Here is a 25,142-nt window from a genome sequence, read left to right as displayed (position 1 = left end):
TTCCACTTTGATAGAGCAAGAATGCAGGGTAGGTCTGAGAAGAAGTGAGATAGAGAAAAAAAGGTAAATCAAAGAAGAAGTAACTATTAGTAAGCATTTTAGATGTTCATAATCATAGCATGTATCATTTTACACTGTACTGTTGAAGGAAGAAAAAAGAAGTGTGCTTTTCTCTGGAAATGCTGCATTCCTGACTTGTCACCCACACACATCTCACATCCTTTCTTGCAGTTGACAGAATCCAGCATGTTCAGCTTCTCTCTTTGTACCTCTCTCTGGGTGGGTTTGTTTTTGGGTTTTGTGTATTTATGTGTGTATGTGTGCCAACTTGTGTGCGTGCTGCAGCAGCGCAGCCCTGGCTTGTCACTCAAATCTTCCCTCACAGTGGGTGGAAGCATCATTCTGATACTTGAACAGACAAGGCTGCCTTTGGCAGTGTTCCCCACCAGCAGCTCCCACCTCTCTGACTCAGTACCTTTAAGTGCCTTTGTTATAAATTTTCTTCTTGTTTTCCCAGTCTCACATTTTATTAGCAGGCTATTTTCATTTCTTGCTAACTGGTCATGTCTTCAGTTGAGGACAGGTTTTTATGTACAGGGCAGTGATTGCCTGCCTGCCCTTGTTTTTCTTGGTTTTACAGAACTGCATTACACTCTAAAAAGGAGCTTGTGCCATTAACTCTGGCTAATATTAATTACAGAATAAATAAATAGACATACAGCCTATTTGGACAATGACTGACAGGCACTGCTGTCTGTCAGCTGCTAGCTGGCCTGCATGAAATGAGATAGTAGCTTTGATCCAGTGTCAGGCAGCCAAGGGGTGCCAACACAAAATCCATCACTGCAACTCTTTCTAATTGGCAATTTAAGCAGGAGCCAGGGGCTGGAGGGGTCACAGGCTGAATTCTTTCAGATTGTGAGTGCTCATGGCTCCAGAAGGGGCTCAGGGCAACAGGAGCCATCGTGTCTGGTCTGAGCTTCCTCATCAATCCTCAGGGATCCTCCTGGAGACTGGAAATAAGAACAGGGGCTGGATGGAGGGGCTGGGCTCTAGAATTCTGCAGCAGATTCCTTGTTAAATTCGTTACAACACAAAGCATTTAACACATAACATTTCACTGCTGCCTAGAGATGTGTACCTGTCCCTCCAGCACAGTGTAGATTGAACAGGAGGATTAGCAGTGCTCAGATTGCTCCTTTTTCTGCACCAGGCTGGAACTGGTGCTCCTACCCTCTGCATTCTTTGTAAGAAAGTATTTGCAAAGTTGAAATAGCACCCAGGAGCTCCTTGTAGCATAAAGGAATTCAAGTATTCCTTAAAGGAATACTTGAGTATATAATACTTCAAGTATTTGAGATATAATTAAGTATTTGAGTATATAATACTTTAAGAATATAAGTTTCAACATGCAAAATATTAACTTCACATTCTTCTTAAAGTTTCTACAGCTTCTGCTGATTCCAGCACTGAATTTAGGGTTATAAAGAATTTATCTGCAAAAGGTCTTGTCCTGAATTGTTTAAAGTGAAGATTCCCCTGTTGTTTAGAAGTACATCCTTCATTCTTTTTGTTATGGTTGGGGCTCTACAGGGAAACAAAAATGCTTTAAACTTTTTAACGAAATGTATTTAATGTTGTTAAATACACCTAATAGTTGCATCTCATGTAGCAATTTATTAGCATGTTTTCTTTATTAAACCACCAGTAAACATACAGGCAAATTTCTCCGTGTGAATTACATTGTCCTTTCATGTGTATCTGAGTTCATGCTGCAGCCTGTGAACTTGGAATTATGCATGATTCCTTTTCCCAAAGAGCTTGTAGGGTAGTGGTGCAGCTAAGAAGGCAGATTTATTCTGCAGGAGGAAGTTTCAGACAAAGCTGAAAGGATTAAGAAAAAAAATAATGGGGAATACTGAGGAATTCAGTAATGGATGAAGAAGAAAATAATTGACAGAAGTCACTGATGCCAGTGATGGACAAAACATGATAGGTGGAAAGTGGACATGTAAGGAATTATAGTTCTCTGATTTCAGCAAACACTCAGGTATTTTGGTGTGATCATGCTCTACCCCACCTGGAGAAACTCAGGGACTAAAGAGAGCCACAGGCAGTAAGTACTGTAGCTGAGCTGGAACCAAATTTTATTGGCTTAGTATTATTGGAAAGTTTGCTTTGCTCATGTCCAAGATGGAAAGCACATGGAAACACAGCAAAATCTTATTAATGGATTTTTCTTTAACAGAATTATGTAATATTTTCATACTTAATAAAACCTGGGTATATTCATTTGATCTCTCACAGCTGCCTTTGAAGACTGCTGTGTTATCAGTTACTTCTCTTTCTTCCCTTCTTAAACATGTGCAGCACAAGCACATCTATTTGCACAAATATCTTCTGTTTCAGTGGAGTTCCAGTAGGTAGAATATTTCAAAAGGTTCTGAGTGCAGCAAGGAAGTGGACATCCATATAAATACATGCAGGACAAAAACCATTGTGCAGCTTAGTTCTGGCAACCCAAAAAGCTTTTTTCCTTCCTAATACTTCCATTGGGGGCCAAGAATTTCTCTGCTCCCACTCTGCTCTGCTGAGCTGAATTGTGCTCACTGTGCTGTATGCCTTGTAATTTGTTTTTGTGCTTAATTGGTTAGCTTATCTAATTGTATTGCAATCTACATTTTGGTTTTATTTTGCTTTGTCTCCCTGGAATTGTACTGGTGTTTATTTTATTAAGTTCTAAGGGTTCATCCTGGCAGTTGTGTTGGGATCTTCTTGTAGTCCTTGTGATGATGGTAAATGTCATTGAAGTGACTATGATTAAGTAGTATTGTGAATCACATTATAGAAGTACAGCTGTTGTCAGACATCCTTAGACATTTGCCATCCCTGAATAACAGAAACAGCCCTGAATCACAGCCTCAGATTTCAGCATGCATGACTTTGTTCACACCTACACTATATCTGGATTCAAAACTGTAATTTAGTTATTTTCTATATTTAGTTCTTACTTCAGTAAGATTAAATTCAGTTAACTGTCATCCCCATTCTCTTTCTCAAACAAACAAAAAATCTCTAATTCAAATGTAGAAAAATGTTTAAATATCTGCAGCCAATGTGGAACTGTGCAGTTAAACATGTTATGATTTAAGTTTTCTGGTAGATTTAACAAGGCAAATAATAGTAACTGAAATGAAACCAAACCAGCCTGCATCTTAAATACCTTGAATGCTGCAGGCTGTAGGTGCAGTCCTGCATCTATTGCACTGCTGTTTAGCCAGAGCTGAGCCACTACCACAGGAGCAAGCATTTTTACACCATTCACTGGCAATGGTGTAAAACTTCAACTTACAAAAATATTTTAAGAAATATTTCACTTTTTTTTTTTTTGTTCCTTTTTCTAAAAGAAGTTTTCCTAGTTCGTGAGTGACTTTGTGCAGTTAGTGCTTTTCTGTTATGGATCACAACACTTATGTTTGGAAGGGAATTTCTGGTATTTGGTGTTTGTCCTTACCACTCCTGTTTGTGAGCATCATCTCACTGCTGCTCTTTTGAAGCATCATCTCTTTGACTCCTCACTGACTCTTTCCACTGAGGTAGCAACTGAACACTCTGAAATAGTTTAGTTCTGCCTTCCTCCACAGTTTTCCTAGTGATGAAGTTATCAAAACATAGGAATTAATATCTACATGCCTGTCTATGACAGTAGCTGATTTCAACATCTGCTGGTTCCCATCTGTTGGTAGGAAGCAAAACTTGTTTCTCTGCGTGGTCTTGTAGCAACTTCACTGCTTTTATCTAAAGCAGGAATTTCACAGCTCTGATTCTGTGTTACTCACAGAAAAAGAGTTGGTTTGGTTGCTTTGGGTTTTTTCCTTCCTTTTAGAAGGCATAAAATAAGTGGCAAACTGATCAGTCTCATTCTTCTGTGGTAAGTCAGAACCAGAGCAAGGGAACTTCCATTTCCTTGAATGCACTGATGCATGTGAAAAAGAGATTGAACTGTGCTGCTCTTTAAGGGTGCAGCAGAGAGGCAGGACCTGATCTGGATTGGCTGCAAATCATTTTCTGCACTGTGTGGGGAACTGCACCCTTCCCTTAGCACAGGCAGAGCTTCTGCCATGGTGGAGAGAGAAACAACCTGGCTGACCAAGAGCTGAATCCAGAATGTACTGACAGAACCAAGTCCTGGCACAGCTAGCTGATTTATCCAGTGTCAGTACACTCAAATGTCCTTCTTTTTCTCCATCTCCAATTTGTAGTTTGTTTTATGCCACTTGAAATTCTTTTTTTTATGTGCGGCTGTGCCTTCTCCAGGGAGACAGAACAGTGGTCTCTTTCCCTCCCCTGAAGCACTCCAACATCTTCATCTAAGATCTTTGTTGGTGGTTAGCGAGATTGTCCAAGCTTATCTTCACAAAAGCAGTAATGGGGCTTCAGTCCTCTCAATCCACCATTAAAATAGTTCTGAGGTATTTGATATTGGCTTAGTTTTGATTTCCTTATTCTTATGGACTGCATTATTGTTACTGCAAATATTACAGGGGTTAAATAGTCAAGCAAAATTTACTTGTACCAACTGAGCAACCTCAAAGACACTGTTCGAAAAAAATGTTGCATTTCTGGAAATTGGTTATAGTGTGGGAAGACACATTTGTATTTCTTACATAGATTTTTTGTAACAGTTGTTAAGCTAAGCAATTATCTAATGGAAACAGGTACTTTGTCCAATGGTAGAGGAGGGAACAGCAAGTGTTTTCTTTTTGATGGATAGGCTCACACTGAAGGCATGAGAACAAATATGACCTTTGTGATAAATTTGGGCCAAAGCAAAAGTTTGCTGAGTGTTCAGAAGAATGTAAATATTAATTGTGCCGTTAATGCTGTCCAGTCACTTCTATAAAAATCATCCCATTTTTTTTGTAGAACAGCTTAAGTAGTTATCGATTGAGAACTTCTATAACTCCCAAAATGGAGGCATCCCCATATCTCTACAGGTATTTTAAATGAATTGAATTAATCATAGGCTTAAAAGTCTCTGGTGATCTTCGTTAAGTTTCCTTGGTTTAATTAAAACATCTGTGCAGTTTTAATTTATCGATTCATCCAACTCATATGTCATGTTTTTAACACACCCCAGCATGCTCTGCATCATTTTTAACCCGATTTCCACTTAACTAAAGCAATTAAATTCACCCCGGATTAATTAAAGCATCCATCCTTTAGTGCTTAAGTCAGCATGTGCTGCTTTCCCCAAATGGTTTCTGAATGTCAGAGATTTGACACACCTGATGGGTTTTTTGTCCTTCTGGAAATTCTTCTGTGGGTTTCCTCCTTGCTTGCTAATGTGCAGTTTGGCAGAGCTTGGTGGGGCTGGTGTTGGGCACCTGAGGTAGGAAGAGCAGAGCTTGAGTGCTGGGAGAGAATTTCCTTCTTGATGCTGACCTGGTGCCAGCCAGGGCAGAGCAGCACTGCTGTTAAACCATTGAATAGTTCTGTGTTCTGCAGTCAAGGCATTTCATGGAGTCACTGCTGAAGCACCTCATGCCAGGGACAGTTGTTCACAGTTGTGCGTTCTCCTGCTTCTGGGTGAATTTCTAGATGATTTCTGCTTGGAAGAGCACAAGCTCTTAGAGCAACCTAAAAAAGACTTTGTAGATCTTTCTAATTGTCACTGTTCTTAAGAATGTTTCAGCCTGATGGGAGTTAGTGAATTTAGTGATCTCTGAAGAGCACCAGACTAGTCAAACACCATTCTTCTTGACGATGCAAATAGCACATTTGTGGGGCACAAAGAGCAGGTGAGAGAACACAGTCCTGGATTCATTGACTTTCCCATTCCAGAATGATTTTTTTGGGCATGATTTTGCTAGGGTGGAGCAGCTTCTCCCAAGGCAAGTAGTGTAAAATTAGCATAAACTAGTAAAAGAGAAACAACACAAACCGTGAAGTGGTCTTAGAAGTTATTTCAGATTTTCATATCCACAAATGAACTTCAGTAAAAACAAATAAGTTTGCAGACAAGTAGTGAAATGTGCAGCCAACTGATAGAAATAGGTTTAAACAGAAAATATGAAGGGAAGTGTTGTCAAAACCATTGTATTTTCAGAATACAACTAATAGATTTTTATGTCTTCTAATTTTTTAGAAATGGATTTTTATGTCTTCTAATTTTTTAGAAATGTCTGTGGGCAAATACTTGGTGTAACAAGGGATATGAGATTTAAGGGCAAATATTTGGTGTTATATGGGATGTATAATAAAACAAGGGATGTCTCAATACTTTTTTGTTTATAATATTCATATAAATTCTGGAGCCGATGTTCTGACTCAAGTTGACAGCAATTAATTTTTTTAATAACTGGGCAGATTTTCTAAAATGCAAATGCTTTTGATTCCTTTGGGTATAGTAATTTTGTTGATTTTAGACCATTTAGATTAAGATTGTTCATACATAAATAGGTTAGGAGAACAAAAACTTGATTGTAGCTTTTGCAGTGAATCTAAAATTATTTGGGGCTTTGGTTGACAGTTGTAGGATTCAACTCTTGCATGAGTAAAACACATCTTCACCTGCTTACTTATTAATCTAATTTGTCCATTGAATATAAATTAATATGTGTAGTCTAAATGCTGCATATACCTCACCAGCATAAGGAGGAAAAAACATGCCAGTACACTGTGACTCTGCTCTCATCTATCACATTAGGAACCAGGCAGTTGTACACAACATTTGTCTTGGCTCTTTCCTCTATTTCTGCTCCAGTTTGGAGCTGACCTGGAGTGCATTTATAGGCTTCAGATTAGGCTGTCAAAAACTGGAATCCATCTTCTTTATATGTTGGCAAAATCGTGCATAATCTCTCAGCAGTAGCAGCCTAATCTCTGCTAAAAGGAAGTCCAAGTGTGAGGTATTACAGAGCTGAATTAATTATCCCTTAGAGGAGCTGCACCCAGAAGGGTCCCTGGTAGGGCTCAGTGCTAAGAAGTTTGACCTACATCTGTCTTCAATTCAGTTCCTGGTGGTCAGTGAAAAAAAAAAAGACAACTTCAGTTTTATTATGCAAGTGTGCTTGCATTATCCACTCCTTTATATAACAAGGAATTTGTGCGATTCCATGTCCAAAGAGCATGGCAAGGCAGCCCAAATCAGTTCAGTGAATTTTTGTGACTGAAATTTACTTCCTCCTCCTGAACAGGAGCAACTACAGATAAAAATAATTTTTTTTTTCTTAGATGTGGCAAAATTCTGTGCAGTTCAACAAGGACTGAACATATCTTACACTGGAGTATAAATTGTGTCTCTTCAGAATGCTTTTTTTCTGAATGTGTTTATTTGTTTAGAGGGAAGTAAAGCTGTAATGGCTGAGACCAAAATTCCATTTCACCCAGAATTTTAGCTATGATGGTGACATACAGCAGATAGCTGAGGAGAGTAAAAGTTTTATTTGCCTTTCTTGCTCCTCCATTAAATTCTTCTGGTTCCAGAGGTAGTGTGTACTAGGACTTTCAACAACAGACAAAGCCTCTTTGTGTTCAGCAGTCTTTGCAGATTTTCATTCTATGAATTTGTTGAAATTCTATGATCAATCACAGAATGTTCTTCTATGAGTTTTAACATGTCAATTAATCTTGTTAAAACTGTTTGATGGAACAGTCAGCAGTGCTCAGGCACTGCAGATCATTTCCTAGTGCTCTTTTAGTTCAGTCTTAAGGTCATACTTGAATGCTCAGTCCTGATTTTCCATACTATTTACATGGTGAACAAACAGCCAAGCTCATCTTTTTTTGTACTCCCGCTTGTGATAAGAAAAATGTGGTTTCTGTGCAAGATTAGGGCTTGCAAGCGTTATGGATACAACCATACTGGCCCTTACCCAAATACCATCCTTTGGTGCAGTTTTGTCATGGGCATCTCACCACAAAATTCTGCGATACACACGTTAAAAATTAGAAGGGACCAAAAATTATATTCTTCTTCTGCCACGTTTTAAAATTTACATTTGAATGAAAAGCTGAGCTGCTTGCAAAATAAGAATAATACAAAGGCATTGCTTTTGACCTGGTCCAGTACAGGGAAGCTTTATAGATGCAAATTCCAAAACCCTTCCAGTCTGCATATATTTGTGCCCAGAGACCCAAATGATTTTCAAGAGAAATATACCAATTTGTTTATTTTACAAGGAGGAACTGAAAAAATTCTGCAGTAGAGAACTGGCAGCCTAGATCCTAGTGGTACAGGACTCTCTCTGCACCAGGGTAATGTTTGCTCTACAGCAAGAGAAACCAAGCCAGAGCTTTGCCTTCCCATCCTGTTTGGAGCTTCAAGTAGCAGGGAAAAGCCTCTCAGCCCAGCAGCTGTGTAACTAATCCAGTTCTTCAACAGCCTCCAAGCGTTTGTCTCCTCAGATATCCTTTGCTGGTTTCTTGCCATGCTCTGGAAGAACTGCTCTGGTGAGTATGTGTGTGTGGACACTGGAGGGGGGTGCAAGGAGTGTGTGCACAGGCTGCAGCTGGGACACAAAAGCTGGTGGCTTTTGGTGCCAGACTCTTTGGGCATTAGCCCTGGCCATCTCTGCTCCTCATCTGTGTGTAACAGCCTGTTACCAAATCACCTTTCCTCATGCTTCAGGGAATATGAACATTACTCCAAAATACCCTTTAGAGAGAGGACTTCTAGAGGGATGCTTGGCTTGTCTTTCCTGCTGCATCACTGTTCTCAAATACGTGCAGGACTCAGGGGTCTGCAGTGTCTGTTCATCAGCTGAGCCCCATGTTAAAAATTTAGTCTGATTTTGTTCAAATACATGTAAAGGGCATAATCCCATAACCAAAAAACATTAAAAGTTAATAGCTGTTGTGCTCATCCAGACCTCACTCAGGACATGCACCTTTGGGCCTAAGTTGCCTGAGTGTTGCCATAACTACTCCTGAAGATCTCTGTCCACCTTTTGCCAGTGCTGGTGTAAGATATGCAATGCATCTCCACAGAAATGAGATGGAGCTTGGTTGTTACATTACATAAACCACCTTCCTTCACATTGCTTCATCAGACTTTGAGCAATCAGTTCTGTCCTGGACCAGGAGCTGCCCACTTCCAAACAAACTCCTCTACCCCCAGGCTCTCCCTGACTATCACACTTATCTTTATTAGTCACACAAACAGTCCTAGATAACAAGAAATCCAGAATATTTTTGAGGAGTTTCCACATCACCTGAAGCTGCCAGGATGTAAAATGAGGGTGGACGGGTTTGGGTCTCATCCTGCAGCAAAATGATCTAGGAAATGGGCATAGCAGAACTCTTTTTAGGCTACCTGCTCCTGTTCTCTAGAGAAAAGCAGCTTGGTTCTCTCTCTTCCTCACACAGGACAGACTATAAACCCATAGCAAAAACAGTCATGAAGGGCTATTCATTACAGCAGTGACAAGCCAGCTTCTTGTAATAATCTAGACCTTCTTGCATTCTTGCTTACATGTTTCTCCTGCAATCTTAGTGACATGGCAGTCTTGGAAATGCTAGAATCTATCCCAGAATCTGTCCTTTTTCTCGTTCTCAAAGTGATATTCCTATAGTCTGCAGAATAACTCCAGCAGAGGGTTGTAGATTAAACTGTGGCTTTAAGTTGCAAGTGCCTTAATTCTAACTTTATCCACTCATCCCTAAGGTTGTGACAGATTCTCTTGTTTGTCCAGAGTCAGTTCTGGTGTCACTGGCACTGTGACTGCCCTGGCAGACCCCTGAAGGCAGATTGCTGTTCAGCTTACAGACAAGCTGCACAAGGACTGAATAGATCCATGAACCACAGCAAGACCTTTGACCTGATAGATACATGAAGAGAGGCATGAAAAGCTGTGACATGGCTTTCAGCTTTTCTTAAATTCCTGAAGCACCATAGCAGAGTCAGAGAACATTTAAAAACTGCTGTGGGAGCTCTTCAGCCCAAGAGCCAGCACCACCCAGTAACCTTTCCTCTGCAATGCCAGGCTCTGGTATCCCAGAAGCTGAACCATGCAAATCCAGGTCAAAAGCAGGAGATAAGAATGGTTTCCCCACAGACAAGTTCCAAATAGCAGATACCCATCGCCTTTAACTGGACTGCAGTTACCCAGTGCTTAATGAGACTTGGGGACAAAGCAAGCAGAGAAGCGATCTTACAGCAGGTGTCTGGCACACAATTACAGGTCCAGACCTCTCTAGCTATGTCGAGACTGGTCATAGTTGAGTGGCTTGGATGTTTTTGTCATTTTGGTTTTCTCTTTTATTTATTTTTAAAATGGGTTATTTCTGCTCAGTCCCGCTTTCAAGGTAGTGTGCTGTTTAAATAGAGTTACTGTCTTCATTTGAGTTTTCATGCTAGAGGAGAGGTTTGCAGAGTAGAAATCTTTTCAGGAATTGATTCACATGTTGGTCTGTAGAACAGGAAAACAAGAGCTGTTCCTCACTTGTATCCAGCTTGTGAGTCAGCTTTAAGTTTTTGTCCTCATAACTACTTGAACAAATATGGTTTCTCCAAAGAAACTGCCTAATGCCTATTAGATTGTCCAAAGAAACTGCCCCCAGATTCATTTAGCCTTCCTGGGACCTGTTCTTGCCATGCAGCTTTATCACAGTGTGGTGAGGAGCTGGGTGGGCTCAGTAAGTGTGTCCTAGTGCAGTTGGGGAATGCACACTGAGAAACCCTCAGCAATGACAGCTCTGAGTCTCTGCAGTGCCATGGAAACATGGAGAGGATTTGCATCCAGCAATATTTACTGCCTTCTGTAGTGGACTTCACCAAAGGGACTGCAGGCTTAACCACCACACACAGGAGCCTTGTCCTAGAGAGATTTTTTTTGTGTTAAAGTGAGTTCCAGTTAAAAGAGCAGGGTCTGTACAGTGTTTCAGGGTGTGCAAGATGACACCAAGAAACTCGACACTCATGATTACTCCAGGTCTTCAGGACAGGCTGCCTTCTGATCATTTGCCCAAAATCCTCTACACTGTGCAAAGAGAGCAGGACAGGGATTATTACCTTCCTTATACTGATTTGAGAAAATGTATCAGTGTCAGCCCAAAACAAGCCTTTAAATTGCAGTGAAATTGAGAGTTATGGACAAAGGAATTGTGCCCCCAGATCTTCATAGCCAAAAAGGGGAATTGGTGCCAGGTTGATCCCTTTCTTTCTGGCTCACCTGGTGACTTGCAGGAGGTGCACACCTGATCAGAAAGGCTGTGCTGGGAGCTGAGCCAGGCTGCTCAGGGCAACATGCAGCCAGAAGGAATAGTCATGCAGCATTCAAGTTGCTGTTAGTTCAGTGTGTGGTCCATCATGGAAAGGTGAGGTGCAAAAAGATGTAAGATAGACTGTCCTGGAGTGCAGTGTGAGGACAATTTGTCTGTGTGGTATTTCAATACAGCTGGCTCAGTAAACTTAGGTCAGAAACCAACAGAAATTCAGCATCAACTTTTTCAGTGAACTCAGTAAAGCACTTGTGCACGTATATCTCATCTGAAATGAAAATGTTGCTTGTTGCAGCAGACCTCTCGCTAGGGTAGAAATGAGCCAGGACAGACTCTCATTTAAAGCATGAAAAGGGTCCCAGATTATTCTCCTTTACAGTTCAACCATCCTGACTGTGACCACAGCGAGCTCCTGCTGTTGCTTCTCTGACAGCCCTGGCTGCTCCTGCTGGAATGTGTCTGAAGTGTTTCCCTGCTGCCTCTGACCACAGAGGCTCCACTGTGACTGCAGGCTCCAGCAGCAGCTCTAACTCCATCAGACTCAGATATTCTGCAGCAGCAGCTCTCTTCCTAGTTTTGTTCTTTCTGTCTCTCTGAATCTTTCCTTCTTCCTCAGGGCTCCTCTGCCCCCAGGCTCTCCCTGACCAGCCGGCCCACCCCTTCTCACACTTTTTATTAGTCACAACTGTGACCCATTAAGGGCAAGGCTGTTCTTTTCTTCTGGTAATTAGGACTACTGTGAATTACCAGGGTGAGGTCACTTGTAATCCCTTCTGCTACACCTACAGTTGCTGATGGAAATTTTATTTTGTTCAAATTTCTGTTCATTTTTGCATAAGAAAGCATCTGGACTAAACTTATAGTAAGAGAGAACATCAGGAATGAAGCAGAATGAAGTTCTCTTGCTACAAAGGATGGATAATATTAATCTAAGACATAGGAGCAGTAGCAAACCCCAAACTTCAGCATACTGACTTTGAAATTGTTCTATTGTAGAAGAAAAATAGGCCAAAAAATATTATACATATTATATGACATGCAGCCCATTAATCTGTAGTTTTATTTGAAATAATTCTCAGCACTCTAAATTTTAGCCAACTTTTCAGGTTGAAAATCTGAATTTTATTTTTTCTGATCAATTTTTTCACCTATCAAATAAGAAAATTCACAAAAAAATCTGTCCTGAAATATGTTTTTGCAGCAGATCAATGGGACAGCTAAGATTAATAAGGATTGCAGGGCTGAACAATGGAGAAGTTGGATAACTGGACCATTGCACATTTCTTTGTAGGAAATCAATTACTTGGGTTCTTCTTGATCATTGGGGTTAAAGGGATAATAGAAGCCAAGAAGGCATTAGGACCTTTTAATGATTAATAGTAGCTTTTGAGTATATTTTTGGCACTGTAACACCGGGCGTTCATTTCTAATTACTTTGAAGAGAGAAAAGACAGGGAAATACTTTTCTGTCTTTATCAAACTGCATCAGAGAGAAGAGCACAAAAGTGCTCCAAGCTTTTCTTAAAGACTCACTTCATTACTCCCATTTTCTGTTATTTTTCTGGGGTTTTTTTCCATTTCTCTGGCCAGTGACCACACAGCCAGGCTTTGACAGGGCCAGAGGCTCACAGGTTGCCGTGTTCCCAAGGGAGACATGAGCACACAGGAGTGAATATGACTTAGGGAAACATTTATATGCACCTGGGTTTTAATTAACCACTTGTTTCTTTCCATTGCTCTGCATATGTACAACATCTGATTCCTGGCACCCAAAACCTACTGACTACTTTTATTATTCATAGCTTCATTTTATTTGCATAAATGAATATTTGCTGAGAATGTCTCACCCCCTTAATAACACAGTGGAGAGGGATGAGGGTTAATGGTGCTTTCTTGCCAGTACACACAGGGTAAAAGCTGTCACTGGGATTCAGGGAAACAGGGCTCAGCAGGGATAGTGGTGCCAAGGTGCATTTGTAGTAGCTGAAAGCTTATGTCATTCTTGTGTTCAAGATTCTTACTGAAAAGCAAAGGGTCTAAAAAAGTTTGGGGACATTACATTAAAGAAGTGTTATGGTAGAAGAAAGATGCCATATAATAAGCTGTTGTGGGGACTGAATGTTTTGTGTTTTATCTGTGAAAATTGGATGTTACCTAGAGAAACAAAGCAGAGTAATGTCAAACTCAAATATATTCACATTACCCTATTAGTTATCCCAAATATTATCAATATTCTCCAAAGAATAGGAGTTGTATTCTCAGAATGCCCAACACATGTGTGCTTTATTATTATTATTATGTGCTTTAAATAGCAATCAAATTATTTGTTTGGGAAGTGAAGAACTGAACCACTACGAATTATCACAATTTTTTCCCCAGTAGCTGAACATATTTGAGTGTAAGTGTGTGATAGTGGATTTTTAGTGCACTTTTACACAACTACATGCATGACCCTGTGTGTTGTTTTTTTTTTTTTTCCTTCCGTTTTCCAGCTGCCTGCCCCGTTCTGTGCAGTGGCAATGGTCAGTACTCCAAAGGCACCTGCTTGTGCTACAGTGGCTGGAAAGGTCCAGAGTGTGACGTGCCCATCAGCCAGTGCATTGACCCCTCCTGTGGAGGTCATGGCTCCTGCATCGAGGGCAACTGTGTCTGCTCTGTGGGCTATAAAGGAGAAAACTGTGAGGAAGGTAGGATATTCATTTTCTCTGTTGTTAGTTTGTTTTCTGGGTTTGGGAGTTATTTAATGGCTGGGGAAAAAGGAAAGAATGCAATAAAAATCTAAATATAAAACTGCTGTAGCAGTTAAAAGAGGGTAAAAATGTAGTCTACCACAATTTTTCTGATCTATCAGAGTTCAGACTTTCTATATACATTGCTTTGCAGTATTAAGAGTGTCTGCCACAAGTAAACCTGAATAATTCCTTTGTTGAAGAGCAAAGAAAAATCTTTTCTTATGGATTATATTTACTGAACAATTTAGATGTGAAACGCAGAGGAAAAAGGAGCCGTGGTAGACAAAATTGTATAGCTTCAACTTCACACAAAGCACATATCAATCACTATTAAGACAGAAACTGATGAAAAATATTTGAAAGACTTGGATATCCTTGCTACTTACAGACTTAATGAGGGGCAAATTGCTCCTGTTGGCTGCAATCATATGGGATTAAGGAAAGGTAGATGGCACACATGAACAATAACTGTCCTTTAAATGCAGAAAAGCTTTTCAGATTCAAAGTGTCCAATTCCTTGAGTATATAGAATGAAGAAATTTTTTAAAATAAGCCATGCAAAATGTGGTCATAGATTAAGCTCAATAATGGCTGTTTTCTGTTAGAATGCACAATGTAAATTGGACTGCTTTTCTTTTTAAAATATATTACTGTGCTCCAGGGTTTATTAATCCTCCAAACAGAGAACCAGCTTGAGTACTGAAGTGATAGGGCTGGGATGTCATTCTGATAGGGCTGAGGAGTCTCTCTGGACTATTCTCAATGGATTGCAGAGCTGTATTGATACTGTGTGTGTCAATTTTCATCTTACCCTATAGTGAACAGCTGTCTCTCCCATCAGAAGAGAAAGAGAAAAAAACTGCAGATAAACAAACTACTAAGGGTTTTATTGTCATCACCTTTAGGACAAGATCTGGCATTAGTCTGAGTGAACTTGTAGTTAAAGGAAAAAAAAAACCAAACAAACCAAGGATCCTCATTGGTAGGACTGCAATTGTTTGTTCAGTTCATTCCTGTCACCTTCTTCCACTAAATCCTCTCAACACTGGTTGTTAGAGCTTTTCTCCACAATTCAGTTGAAGCCGAGTTTTTGTGTTGTTTTTAATGGGCTATGTTTTAAACTATATCCAGAAAATGCTGTAATATCTTTTTTTCCCCTTAGAATTTATAGTTCTCAGTTCACCCTGAGTGTGTGATACTAGGAGATTTTCAAAAATTATCTGAAATGCCTTGCTTTAACTATCATTCTCATGAAAATCAAAATGGAAAAGACTGTCTTTAACATGCTCTGCAGCACCCAATCTATTCCCCAGGACTGTAGAACCTCCCTTTCTGGTACTAACTGCAATTGTTTGCTTGGTCTCATTAAGTTTTATGCATTTCATTGTATTTTCTGTTGTTGTATAAATGCTTGAGTTATTAGAGAGATTATGGCAGGTAGCCTAAAATGATCTTTGTTTCATTTAATTCAGGAAATTTTACCTTGCAAGCCGTTCCTCCCTCACTTTGTAATTTCCAGGTACTTGCATGGAATTCTCTCTCTGCTTTCAGTTCTCTAGAATGGCTGTGGTCTGTCTGGGCCATGGATCCCCATGGATCTATCTGCCTTGGGTCCCCAAACTCCTCTAAGAGAAATAGGCTCCTGTAGTGCTAATTCCATCTTATCCTCAGGTGAATGTTTGGAATGGTGAAGCAAAGACATCAGCAGCTCCAGAGAAGTTTCTAGAAAAAGCCAGTGCAGGCCTTTGGGCAAAGGTATTGGGTTAACTCCAGCCAAAATTGGGAGCACAACAAATCTGTCAGTCAACAGAGATTTTTGGGAGGTGAATGGCTATGTGAGATGACAGGATTTACATTTAATCAACACTGTGCTTGGAAGGATACGTTTCTTCCTAAAAAGATAAATGAATTACAAAGGCAGGAGCTATTGATTGCAAACTTGGAAGATGCCAATAACATGACAAGAAAGGTTAAAGCACCCTTTTGCATATATGATTGGGCAATAAATAAGTCAATGAATTAATTTGTAAATAAATAAAAATCAACCACCATGTTTCTACTCTAGCATTCCATTTCTTTTGTACATATTTCTCACATTAATTCAAGTGCTATGGGAGAAAGGGTACACTATGAAGTGATGTCTCTCTAATTAATCATCTAGTCTTAGTTAAAGTTTTTGCATTATTAGAACTTTTACACTTTTAATGGTAGAATGATAGAAATAATATGACTGTATTTCTATATAATATATGAAATCTCCTCTATTGATTTGAACTTCCAAAAGGAATGGCAAAGGTTGATTCATTTGCCATTTTCCAACTAGGATATTGAATTAGAATAAGTGGGTCAGCAATTTTTTTTTCTTCCCAATAGCTTTTTATTTCTGATATTCATCATGGTTATATTGTTCAAACAATTTACCTGAAATGAAAGTGACACCAAAATCAATATTTTTGATGCACAATTTTTGCAGCATAAACACTGCTTTTCTATTAACAAATTTGCACAGAAGATGAAGTGGGGTATTTGTCAGGCTTCATTCAGTCTACTTTGGGGGGGACACAAGTGAAATTGCCAAATTAGGTTAAGTTAAAGGTGGTTTTCTTGTCACTTTCCTGTTCGAGTCATTTTTCAATGACATTTAACTTCATAAGTGTAATTCATGGCTCTTTGGGGACTTCATGGTACATATTGTTTGAAAAACTCCTTGACCTCCTTTTTGTCCTTAAGGATATAAATTGCTTTCAGTACCTTTTTTTGTCAAATCTACAGAGGGCCCAATACTAAATGAGCTCTAATGATCTGAGCTGCCAGGGGGCTGTGAGTTCCAAGCCTAACATACTTGCTAAGGTGCATTCTCCTTTGTTTAAACACCAAAGAGGGTCTGTGGATAAATCCTGATTAAATACCATTGTAAACCCTGCTACACCTCAGGGCCAGAACCTCTGCAACACAAGTCAGTGCAGTTCTGTTGCAGGTAATCACATTATGCTAATTTCAGCAGCGAGGATCTGGCCTGAGATGATAACTCTGAGTATGTATTAAAATAGAACAAGATTGGAGCTCAGAGTAAAAACTCTCCTCAGTTTAAACTTTGAAAGCTGCTACTTACCCAGATGATAGAACAAAACAGCTGTAAAGCACATTTGTCTGGAACAAAGGACAAAGGTGTTTAGTGTGTTATCCTGTAAAGCAAGGGAAATTGGGGGCTTGGGGCATTGATAGGCTCATTCTGTAGAAATAAATCAAAGCTGCATGAGCACTGTAATTCAGGATAGAGGGAAGACAGTTAATTTATGTAACAGAAGGTGGTGTTTTTCATATGCTCCACATTCCTTTCATTAGTGCTTTCATTTGAGAAGGAAGATGATACATTCCTGACAAGGAGAGTACATTATGAGTTATCATTATCTCCTAAAGTTAGCTGTCCTATAACGAGGTTATATACGTACTACCCTTCTACATTTTCTGTTAAAATATATATTCTAAAAAAACTCAGAACAGACCAAATGTGGGAGGAAAGTAACCTTCATCTTTAAAGAAGATTGACCTAACTTTTTGTATACTTTACTTCTTTATTCAATCAGACTGTTTTATCACAGCTCTGTGTCCTTTGAGTTCAACAGCAGTTGTACAAAAGATGCATTGTAAACTTCAGACAGGTTATAATTGGCTAAGCACAAAGAAGGAGTAACAATACAGGACAAGTACTCTGTGTAATTTAAAACAGCTTATGAATTTATCAACTTCGAGGTGAACCACAAACCAATCTTGGTTTACCTATAAATATGAAATTGCATTATATTTTCATGTCAAATTAACTTGGCTTTAAATCTGAAAGAAAAAAAGGAAAAGCAAACCCAAAATGATAGCCAGTGTCATCATTAAAATGAAAATCTTTTAAGAAATTTTACAGTCATTTCTTCCTGTACTACTGTATTCTGAGTTCTATACTATTGTATTCTGATAACTCATTTTATTGCATCTCTAAATGCATCTGTCTCAATCCTCTGCCTGTATCTAGTCTATATACTTGCTTTAAATGTTCTACAACTAAATAAAATAGTTTGACAGGGCTTTATGTTCATAGAAAAGTTGAGATTTGAAAGATCAAGTATTGTTCACATCAGGTGGAGTGAAAATGTCTTTGCCTTAATTTAGAAGGATCAGTTTGGAAAAGATGAGAGATAAATCACTTTCATTATAAACTCAGATCTTCCTGGAGCAGTGAGAGAGAATGCAAATCATTTCTGGTCCTGCTGTTGTGAGCTAATATATACCAGTCATGAGATGAATTCAAGTTATTTAAGACATGAATTTGACCTTGACCTTCAATTCCACAGCAAAAGGTACTCGGTAAAGCCTCCATGTGGGTATTGGCAGTAAAGCACAGTATTGTTATAGAGATTCATTATATAAGATAAAAATTTGGTACAGATTCATTATATAAGATAAAAATTTGGAAACTCATAATGTTACTGATAAAGTTGTTTGAAAGACAGCTTGTAACATTCCTTTATAGGACTGAAATAGCAACTGAAATTCCACTGCATCATTTTCCATCATAATTATGTTCACTTTGTTGTTTCTGGGTTGAAATCCGTATGTTTCTGGTTTAACTTCTTTAAGAGAAACAATCTCCTGGTTTAGAATATGTGTTGAAGTAACCAGGGTTCTCAGTTTCACAGCTCAGATACTAATGGACCATGGATCAGACATTCAGAAGTGCCTGAATGATTAAGAGTCTAAATTAAGCTGAAAGCCACTGACATTCTGACTTCTGTGTACTTGAAGTGGCTGTCCTAATGTTCAAACAGTGCTCTAACATTTAATAGTAATAATAGCAGTTTTTATAAAGATACTCCAAATAAAAAGTCCTTTAAAACTGCAAATTATTAACTTATTTTGTACTTGAAATACAGTACATGAGTCATCAGAGCTTCAATGGTTTCAGAAGAAATGTCTCCAGGTTTATGTGTGGAACTCTGACTATATATATATTTAAGTACTATTTTTAAGTCTTCATGCTTCTCCACCACAGCGTTCCTGCAGTAAACTGTCATTGCACAGTCAAACCCTGCTTGATTTATTTTATGTAAAATGTAAATTACTTCACTTTCCCCTTCTCAGACCAGGTATTAATATGACTTGGACAGCTCCCTCAGTTTGCTCTATTTATCACCCTGTCCAGACTTTCCAGAGCACATTTTCCACACTCTCCCTGGTGTGAAGTGACCCTTCTGCACCCGTTTTTTGTTTCCCCCTGCAGTGGACTGCTTGGACCCGACGTGCTCCAGCCACGGGGTGTGTGTGAACGGGGAGTGCCTGTGCAGCCCGGGCTGGGGCGGCGCGAGCTGCGAGCTGCCGCGCGCGCAGTGCCCCGAGCAGTGCAGCGGCCACGGCTCCTACCTGCCCGACACGGGGCTCTGCACCTGCGACCCCAACTGGATGGGCCCCGACTGCTCCGTCGGTAAGAGCTCGCTCTGGCACCAGCAGTGGCACAGGAACAGGAGGGAGGCAGTGCTGCAGAAAGAGCAAAGAGGGCTTTATTGGAGAAAACCGCGCGGTTTTTATAGAGTGATGCGCCACATTCTATTTGATTGGCTAGTTAACAAAAAAACCTTCCTCATACACCCTCCTTGAGAAGAACAAAAAGATGAAGTAGAAAAACACCACTTGCAGCTTGTTTATACTTAAAAGGTTATCACGTGCTTAGAACTCCCTAAAAATTCTCACAAGCCGCTGTGAGAAACACTTGTCATTTTTGCCTCTCTGTCCCATGGCCCTTTCTCTCCCTCCGTCCCATGGCCGTTTCTCTCCCTCTGTCCCTTGGCCCTTTCTCTCCCTCTCTCCCATAGTCATTTCTCTCCCTCTGTCCCATGGCCCTTTCTCTCTCTCTGTCCCATGGCCCTTTCTCTCTCTCTGTCCCATGGCCGTTTGTCTCTCTCTGTCCCATGGCCCTTTCTCTGTCCCATGGCCGTTCCTCTCTCTGTCCCTTGGCCCTTTCTCTCTCTCTGTCCCATGGCCATTCCTCTCTCTGTCCCTTCGCCCTTTCTCTCTCTCTCTGTCCCTTGGCCATTTCTCTCTCTCTGTCCCTTGGCCATTTCTCTCTCTCTGTCCCTTGGCCATTTCTCGCCCTCTTCCATGGCTGTTCCTCTCTCTGTCCCATGGCTGTTCCTCTCTCTGTCCCATGGCCGTTCCTCTCCCTCTGTCCCTTGGCCCTTTCTCTCCCTCTGTCCCATGGCATCCACAGTAAGAAAAAGGTTTTTTCCCTCATTTTGCAATCATGTTGCTGTTTTGTTCAAAGGTTAATTCCTATGTCGAGTTTGAAATGCAGTAATAATCGAGAAAGTTGTCTTTGTTGCATGATTGGGCTTGTTTCATTTTGTTGGGAAGAACTGTGGATGTACTTCTATATATGTTTTCGTGACATTCTTAATTTGGTTAGGCGTTTGTATTTTGTTCTAACACTGGTTCTCTTTTAGACTGAAAAGGTTATATAAGTGTACTTCTGTTTCCCAACTGTAAATGAAAATGTCCCAATGTTTCCATTTATGGGGAAAGAAATATGGGGAATTTTGCTTTTACATTTTCAGTTGAACCTTGAGATGCTGCTGTAGGTCAAAACCAAGTGTCTCAAAACACTGGAGACAAATGGAGACAAATATTTACATTTTTCACAGTTATTCAGTTATTTCCTAAGGTTAATCAGCTGGAATACCCTACCAGTGACATGAATATCAAGATGTGTTTTCTGCTTTATGGATAAGCAGTCAGAAAAATTCAAGAATGAGAGTTTTGCTGCCACTTTCTTTGGTGATGTGTGGGGCAAAAGACCCTTCTGCTTATCTGAAACTTCAGCTGGCAGAGAGCTGTAGAATTTTTGCAGTGAGACACCAGATAACTGACCATGTTAGAAATAGGAATACAAGATCTCTCCTTGGAAAGTGACTTTTACCCATCATTTTAAATGACCCTGAATTGCTGCCATTCTCTGCCAAATGAGTTTCAGGTGAGTTTCAGTCTCAATTCTTAGCAAATCAATATCTGTCAAAATCACCCAAGGTCCAGGTTTGAGGAGAGCAGAGCCACCTGCTCACCTCCTGTGCTGTTGGGGACAGCACCTCTGACATGTTTGTGTCTGTGTGGAGGATGCAGCCCTGCAGCTCTGTCCAGTGCACAGTAGCAGGTTTTTTGAAACTGATGCCTTGGAGTGGCTGCCTAGAACAGAGATTAGACAAGATTAAGAGAATGAAGTGGGTATTTAATAATATTAAAGACCTTCTATAGATGCACCTTGGGCAATCAAAATACTCCGAGAGAGCCTCCACCCAAGGTAAATGATGGTCACAAGTTTTTCAGACAATTTAAATTTAGGTCCATTTACATATCAAGGGTTACAGCTTCAGGTAATGAAGTCATATTCCCCCATTTGCTTCCCCCCAATTCACTTTTGTTTATACTTTTCATGGCCTGAGGCAGTAGAGTGTCCTTGAGTTACAGGCCTAGAGGGATTGTTTCATCTGACCAAAATGTGTAGACAGCAGCTAACACTTTACATGGAGTTTAGAGTTATGTACCAATGCAGTACAGGATTTGAAAAATATAAAGGCATTTATATGAAAAAAATATAAAGGTATTTTGATTAAAACAATTTAAAATATAAATCTCAGAATCTCTGCTGATCAGAGTGACTCTGAGGTACGTAAAAGCCTCTTTTTCCCAGCCTGGCAGTCAGAGAAGGAGTCAGGATTCTTCTGTTCTTGTTCTCAAAGTTGTTTATTATTTCTTATCTATTACATTATTTCTCCAACTCACTGAGGTCTGTCTGTCAGGCTGGGTTGTGGCACACTCACCACTCTCAGGGCAGTGTTCTCTTTTTATACTAAAAACTTCATGTACATTATTTACCATAATTTGCCAATGCCTATCACCTATGTTAGACAGTGAGTTTCTACCTTAAACCAATCCAAAAGTGGCAACATCACCCAGAAGATGGAGGTTAGGAAGAAGGACAGGGTATGCCCAAATTCCTCCATCATGGGACTCAGACCCCACATTCTAAAAACCCCAAAATTCTACTTTTCACCCTGTGATCAACTAACTATCATTCTACTTAAATTTTTGTGGCTTGAATGTCCTCATATAAGGTTGGTAATTTTTTCCATGGGTCAAGATCAAAGTCACATGCATCTTGCGCTTTGTACCAAGGTCTCTGAGCCCCTGGTAGGGGCTCGAGCCATCCAGGACACTCAGAGGAATTTCCTGGGTTATGACATATAAAGGCATTTATATTAAAAAATATAAAGGTGTTTATATTAAAAAACAAAAAAAATATGAATATATAAAGGCATTTGAAAAACCTTAAGATATCAAAGCGACCTTTAATTTAGTCTGCTTTTAAACAAAAATTAGATGCCGGCTTTCATCAGAAGGTGAGCAGGCCAGCTTTTGTTGAGTGTGGTTTTTTGCAGAGGCACTGCTGGGGTGCTCCCTGGCCCTGGGGCCGGCCGTGACTGCTGTTCTCTCTCGCAGAAGTGTGCTCGGTGGACTGTGGCACGCACGGCGTGTGCATCGGCGGGGCCTGTCGCTGCGAGGAGGGCTGGACGGGAGCGGGCTGTGACCAGCGTGTGTGCCACCCCCGCTGCACCGAGCACGGGACTTGTAAAGATGGGAAGTGTGAATGCAGAGAGGGCTGGAATGGGGAGCACTGCACCATTGGTAGGCAAACGACAGGCACCGAAACAGGCACATATTGCTTTCTTTTCATAAATCGTAGAGACATAGTTACTGTCGTGGACCGTAATGGGCTGTTCCCTTAAGGACCCAGGTGCTCTCAGCTATCAAGCCTGACTCAAAATGTATTGGGGGAAGTGCAGGTGGACTCTTGGAATCATTTCAAATCAATAACAATTATTTTTATAGATTTTTTACTTTTTATAGAGAAAAAAAAAGCATACAAAACCAACACAACAACAAATTCCACATTAGTAAGTAAAGATGGAAAAAATGGTACCATATGTGATATCAACAAATACAACACTTGGTACTATGGATGATATCTCAGTATCATCTGAACTGGAATGATTTTCAAACCTAACTAAGCATTCCTTTGTGTGAATGGCCCCTTTTTCAGTTTCCCCGTCTGACCCATCCGTGCTCTCCTGCTGTTGTACATCACATGTGAAACACAGCCCACAGCAGCACCCAGGGCAGGGGTCAGCGCTGGGGAATGTCTGTTCCTGCTGGTACAGGAGCAGCTCCCTGGCACTCTCCCCTGCTGTGCTGGGACAGTGGCCCTGCTGTCTGCATGGAGACTGCCAGCCCACGAGCCCCTTCCCTGAGAGCCTGCAGCTCACTGCAGCATCAGCAGCACAATCTCAGCTGGGCTCTGCCAGCCTGGGAAGCTCAAAAAGGTCATCCTTACACAAAGCAATGATGTTCTATCCTCTCAATTACCATGCTTGAAAATTTACTTGAAAGAGGAATTAATTGTTCCTTAGTGAAGCTCTTTATTTTGTCTCTACAAGCAGTCAGGCACTCTATTTGGATTGTTTTGAAAATTTACTCAAAGGAGAAAACTTATTTTCTGTGAGCTATAATCAAAAATGGGAAATTCTCAGTGATCACATCCCTTCTGAGAAGTTTGAGCAGATTTATCTGAACAAGAGTATCCCATCTACTGAGACTGTGAGGTTGAGACAAGTGTGCTTTTCTCCAGAGAATTTTTGGAGAACTGAAGTATGCCTTAGAAGAAATCTGATGAGTCCAAATCCAGAGTCATGTTGTTTTCATTATCTTAAGGTGATGAATTTAAGAAAGAAAAGAGTAGGTCACTTGAGATTTTTGTGGCAGTCAGGGACCCTAATGGGACAGTCCTATTACAAGTGAATTGTTATTTCTTTACTTAAACGTATGGTGAGATTCTTGCATCCCTCAAGATGTTTTTCTTTTTCATTCCCCTCTGATTTATCTTTGGATATACAAACCATTTCCAACACAGGAGTTGGAAAATAAAAGTATACTCCTATTGGAGAGATTAAAAAAAAAAAAAAGAAAAATTGATACATTTTTTCAGGGCATATCCTTTGATGTTGTGGTGCTGCATGCTTCCTTCACACTGTGCTAATATGATTTAAATCAAAGCTTTTATGACTGAACACTTTGTGACCAGCACAGATGCAGAGTGTTTATTTCATAATTGCTTTCAGACTTCCATCATATCAACATACCTCTGCTAGATTAATCCAGGCATTTTGTTTTCAAAGTTCTTCCCAGATCTTTACAAAATGCCTAGTATATAATTTTTTCATTAAATTCTGTAATAATTGCTTATTTCAGAAGTTGATGCTTCGCACAAAATTTGTTTTGCTTTATAATCTCTTAGTAATGTGCCGATGTTTAGAAGTAATTAGTGTATGTAAAGTCTTCATTACTGTGCAGACAAAAAGATGCCTTTTACCAAGATCTCAAAGTAGGCTGAAAACTGCAAGCTGAACTAGTGAACTCTGAAGTGAGATTTTAAACCTAATTTTCAGAGCTTTGAACTAGATATCTCCCTTATTACTAATGTGTATAATCAATTCTTTCCAGAGGAAGGGTGATATTTCTAAAGTGATTAAAATATGCGTAAGCTTTTTTTTGTTTGGTGTGTATTACACAGATTTCCTTGAAACTTAATGTGGTCCTGCCTGTGGCAAAGATGAGACTTAGTGCAAAAAATTCAGGTACGCCCTTCTAGTTATCATGGATGAAGTTTGTGCAGTCAGAAGTTGTCTGTTGCATGCACACAGAGATTCTTGTGACAGGCCTGTAGCAGTAAGGATTTTCACGTGGTTATGTCCTGAGGACATTTACAAAAGCATAAAGGCTGATGCCAGGGATGGAATTGAGTTCAGAGGGACAGCTCAGTGTGACCCCACTGGTTCGTGTTACAGGGAGCTGAAGCACAGAGTTTGGAGGAAAAGGATGGTAAAAGGGATTTTTGTCAGTATTGGTATGAAATTTCTTGAAGTTACACTGGAAAATTTGTGCTTAGAGTGAATTGATGCTTTGGTACAATGATGAGTTGCTCAAGATGTTTTAAACGTTGGTGTGAAGAACTAAAGTGCACTTAAATTTTACAGCAACTCACTGTCAGAGTACTGCCTTCATGTTCCAGCTGAAAGTTTGACACAGCACTTCATG

The 25,142-nt window shown here is 40.0% G+C and overlaps 1 protein-coding gene across 1 annotated transcript in view; it reads left to right on the top strand.

Moving 5' to 3' along the window:
* TENM2 (teneurin transmembrane protein 2) overlaps positions 1–25,142 on the top strand; it is a 505,046-nt gene that overhangs the window by 404,929 nt on the left and 74,975 nt on the right. The window contains exons 11-13 of the mRNA XM_059483440.1: positions 13,716–13,910; positions 19,225–19,425; positions 22,491–22,676. Of these exons, the coding sequence (XP_059339423.1) occupies positions 13,716–13,910; positions 19,225–19,425; positions 22,491–22,676 (582 nt within the window). The remainder of the gene's footprint in view (positions 1–13,715; positions 13,911–19,224; positions 19,426–22,490; positions 22,677–25,142) is intronic.

Source organism: Ammospiza nelsoni, chromosome 16 (genome assembly GCF_027579445.1).
Source record: "Ammospiza nelsoni isolate bAmmNel1 chromosome 16, bAmmNel1.pri, whole genome shotgun sequence".
Lineage (NCBI taxonomy): Eukaryota > Metazoa > Chordata > Aves > Passeriformes > Passerellidae > Ammospiza > Ammospiza nelsoni.
The sequence above is the reverse complement of the archived record's forward strand: the minus strand, read 5'-3'. Positions and strand labels throughout refer to the sequence as shown.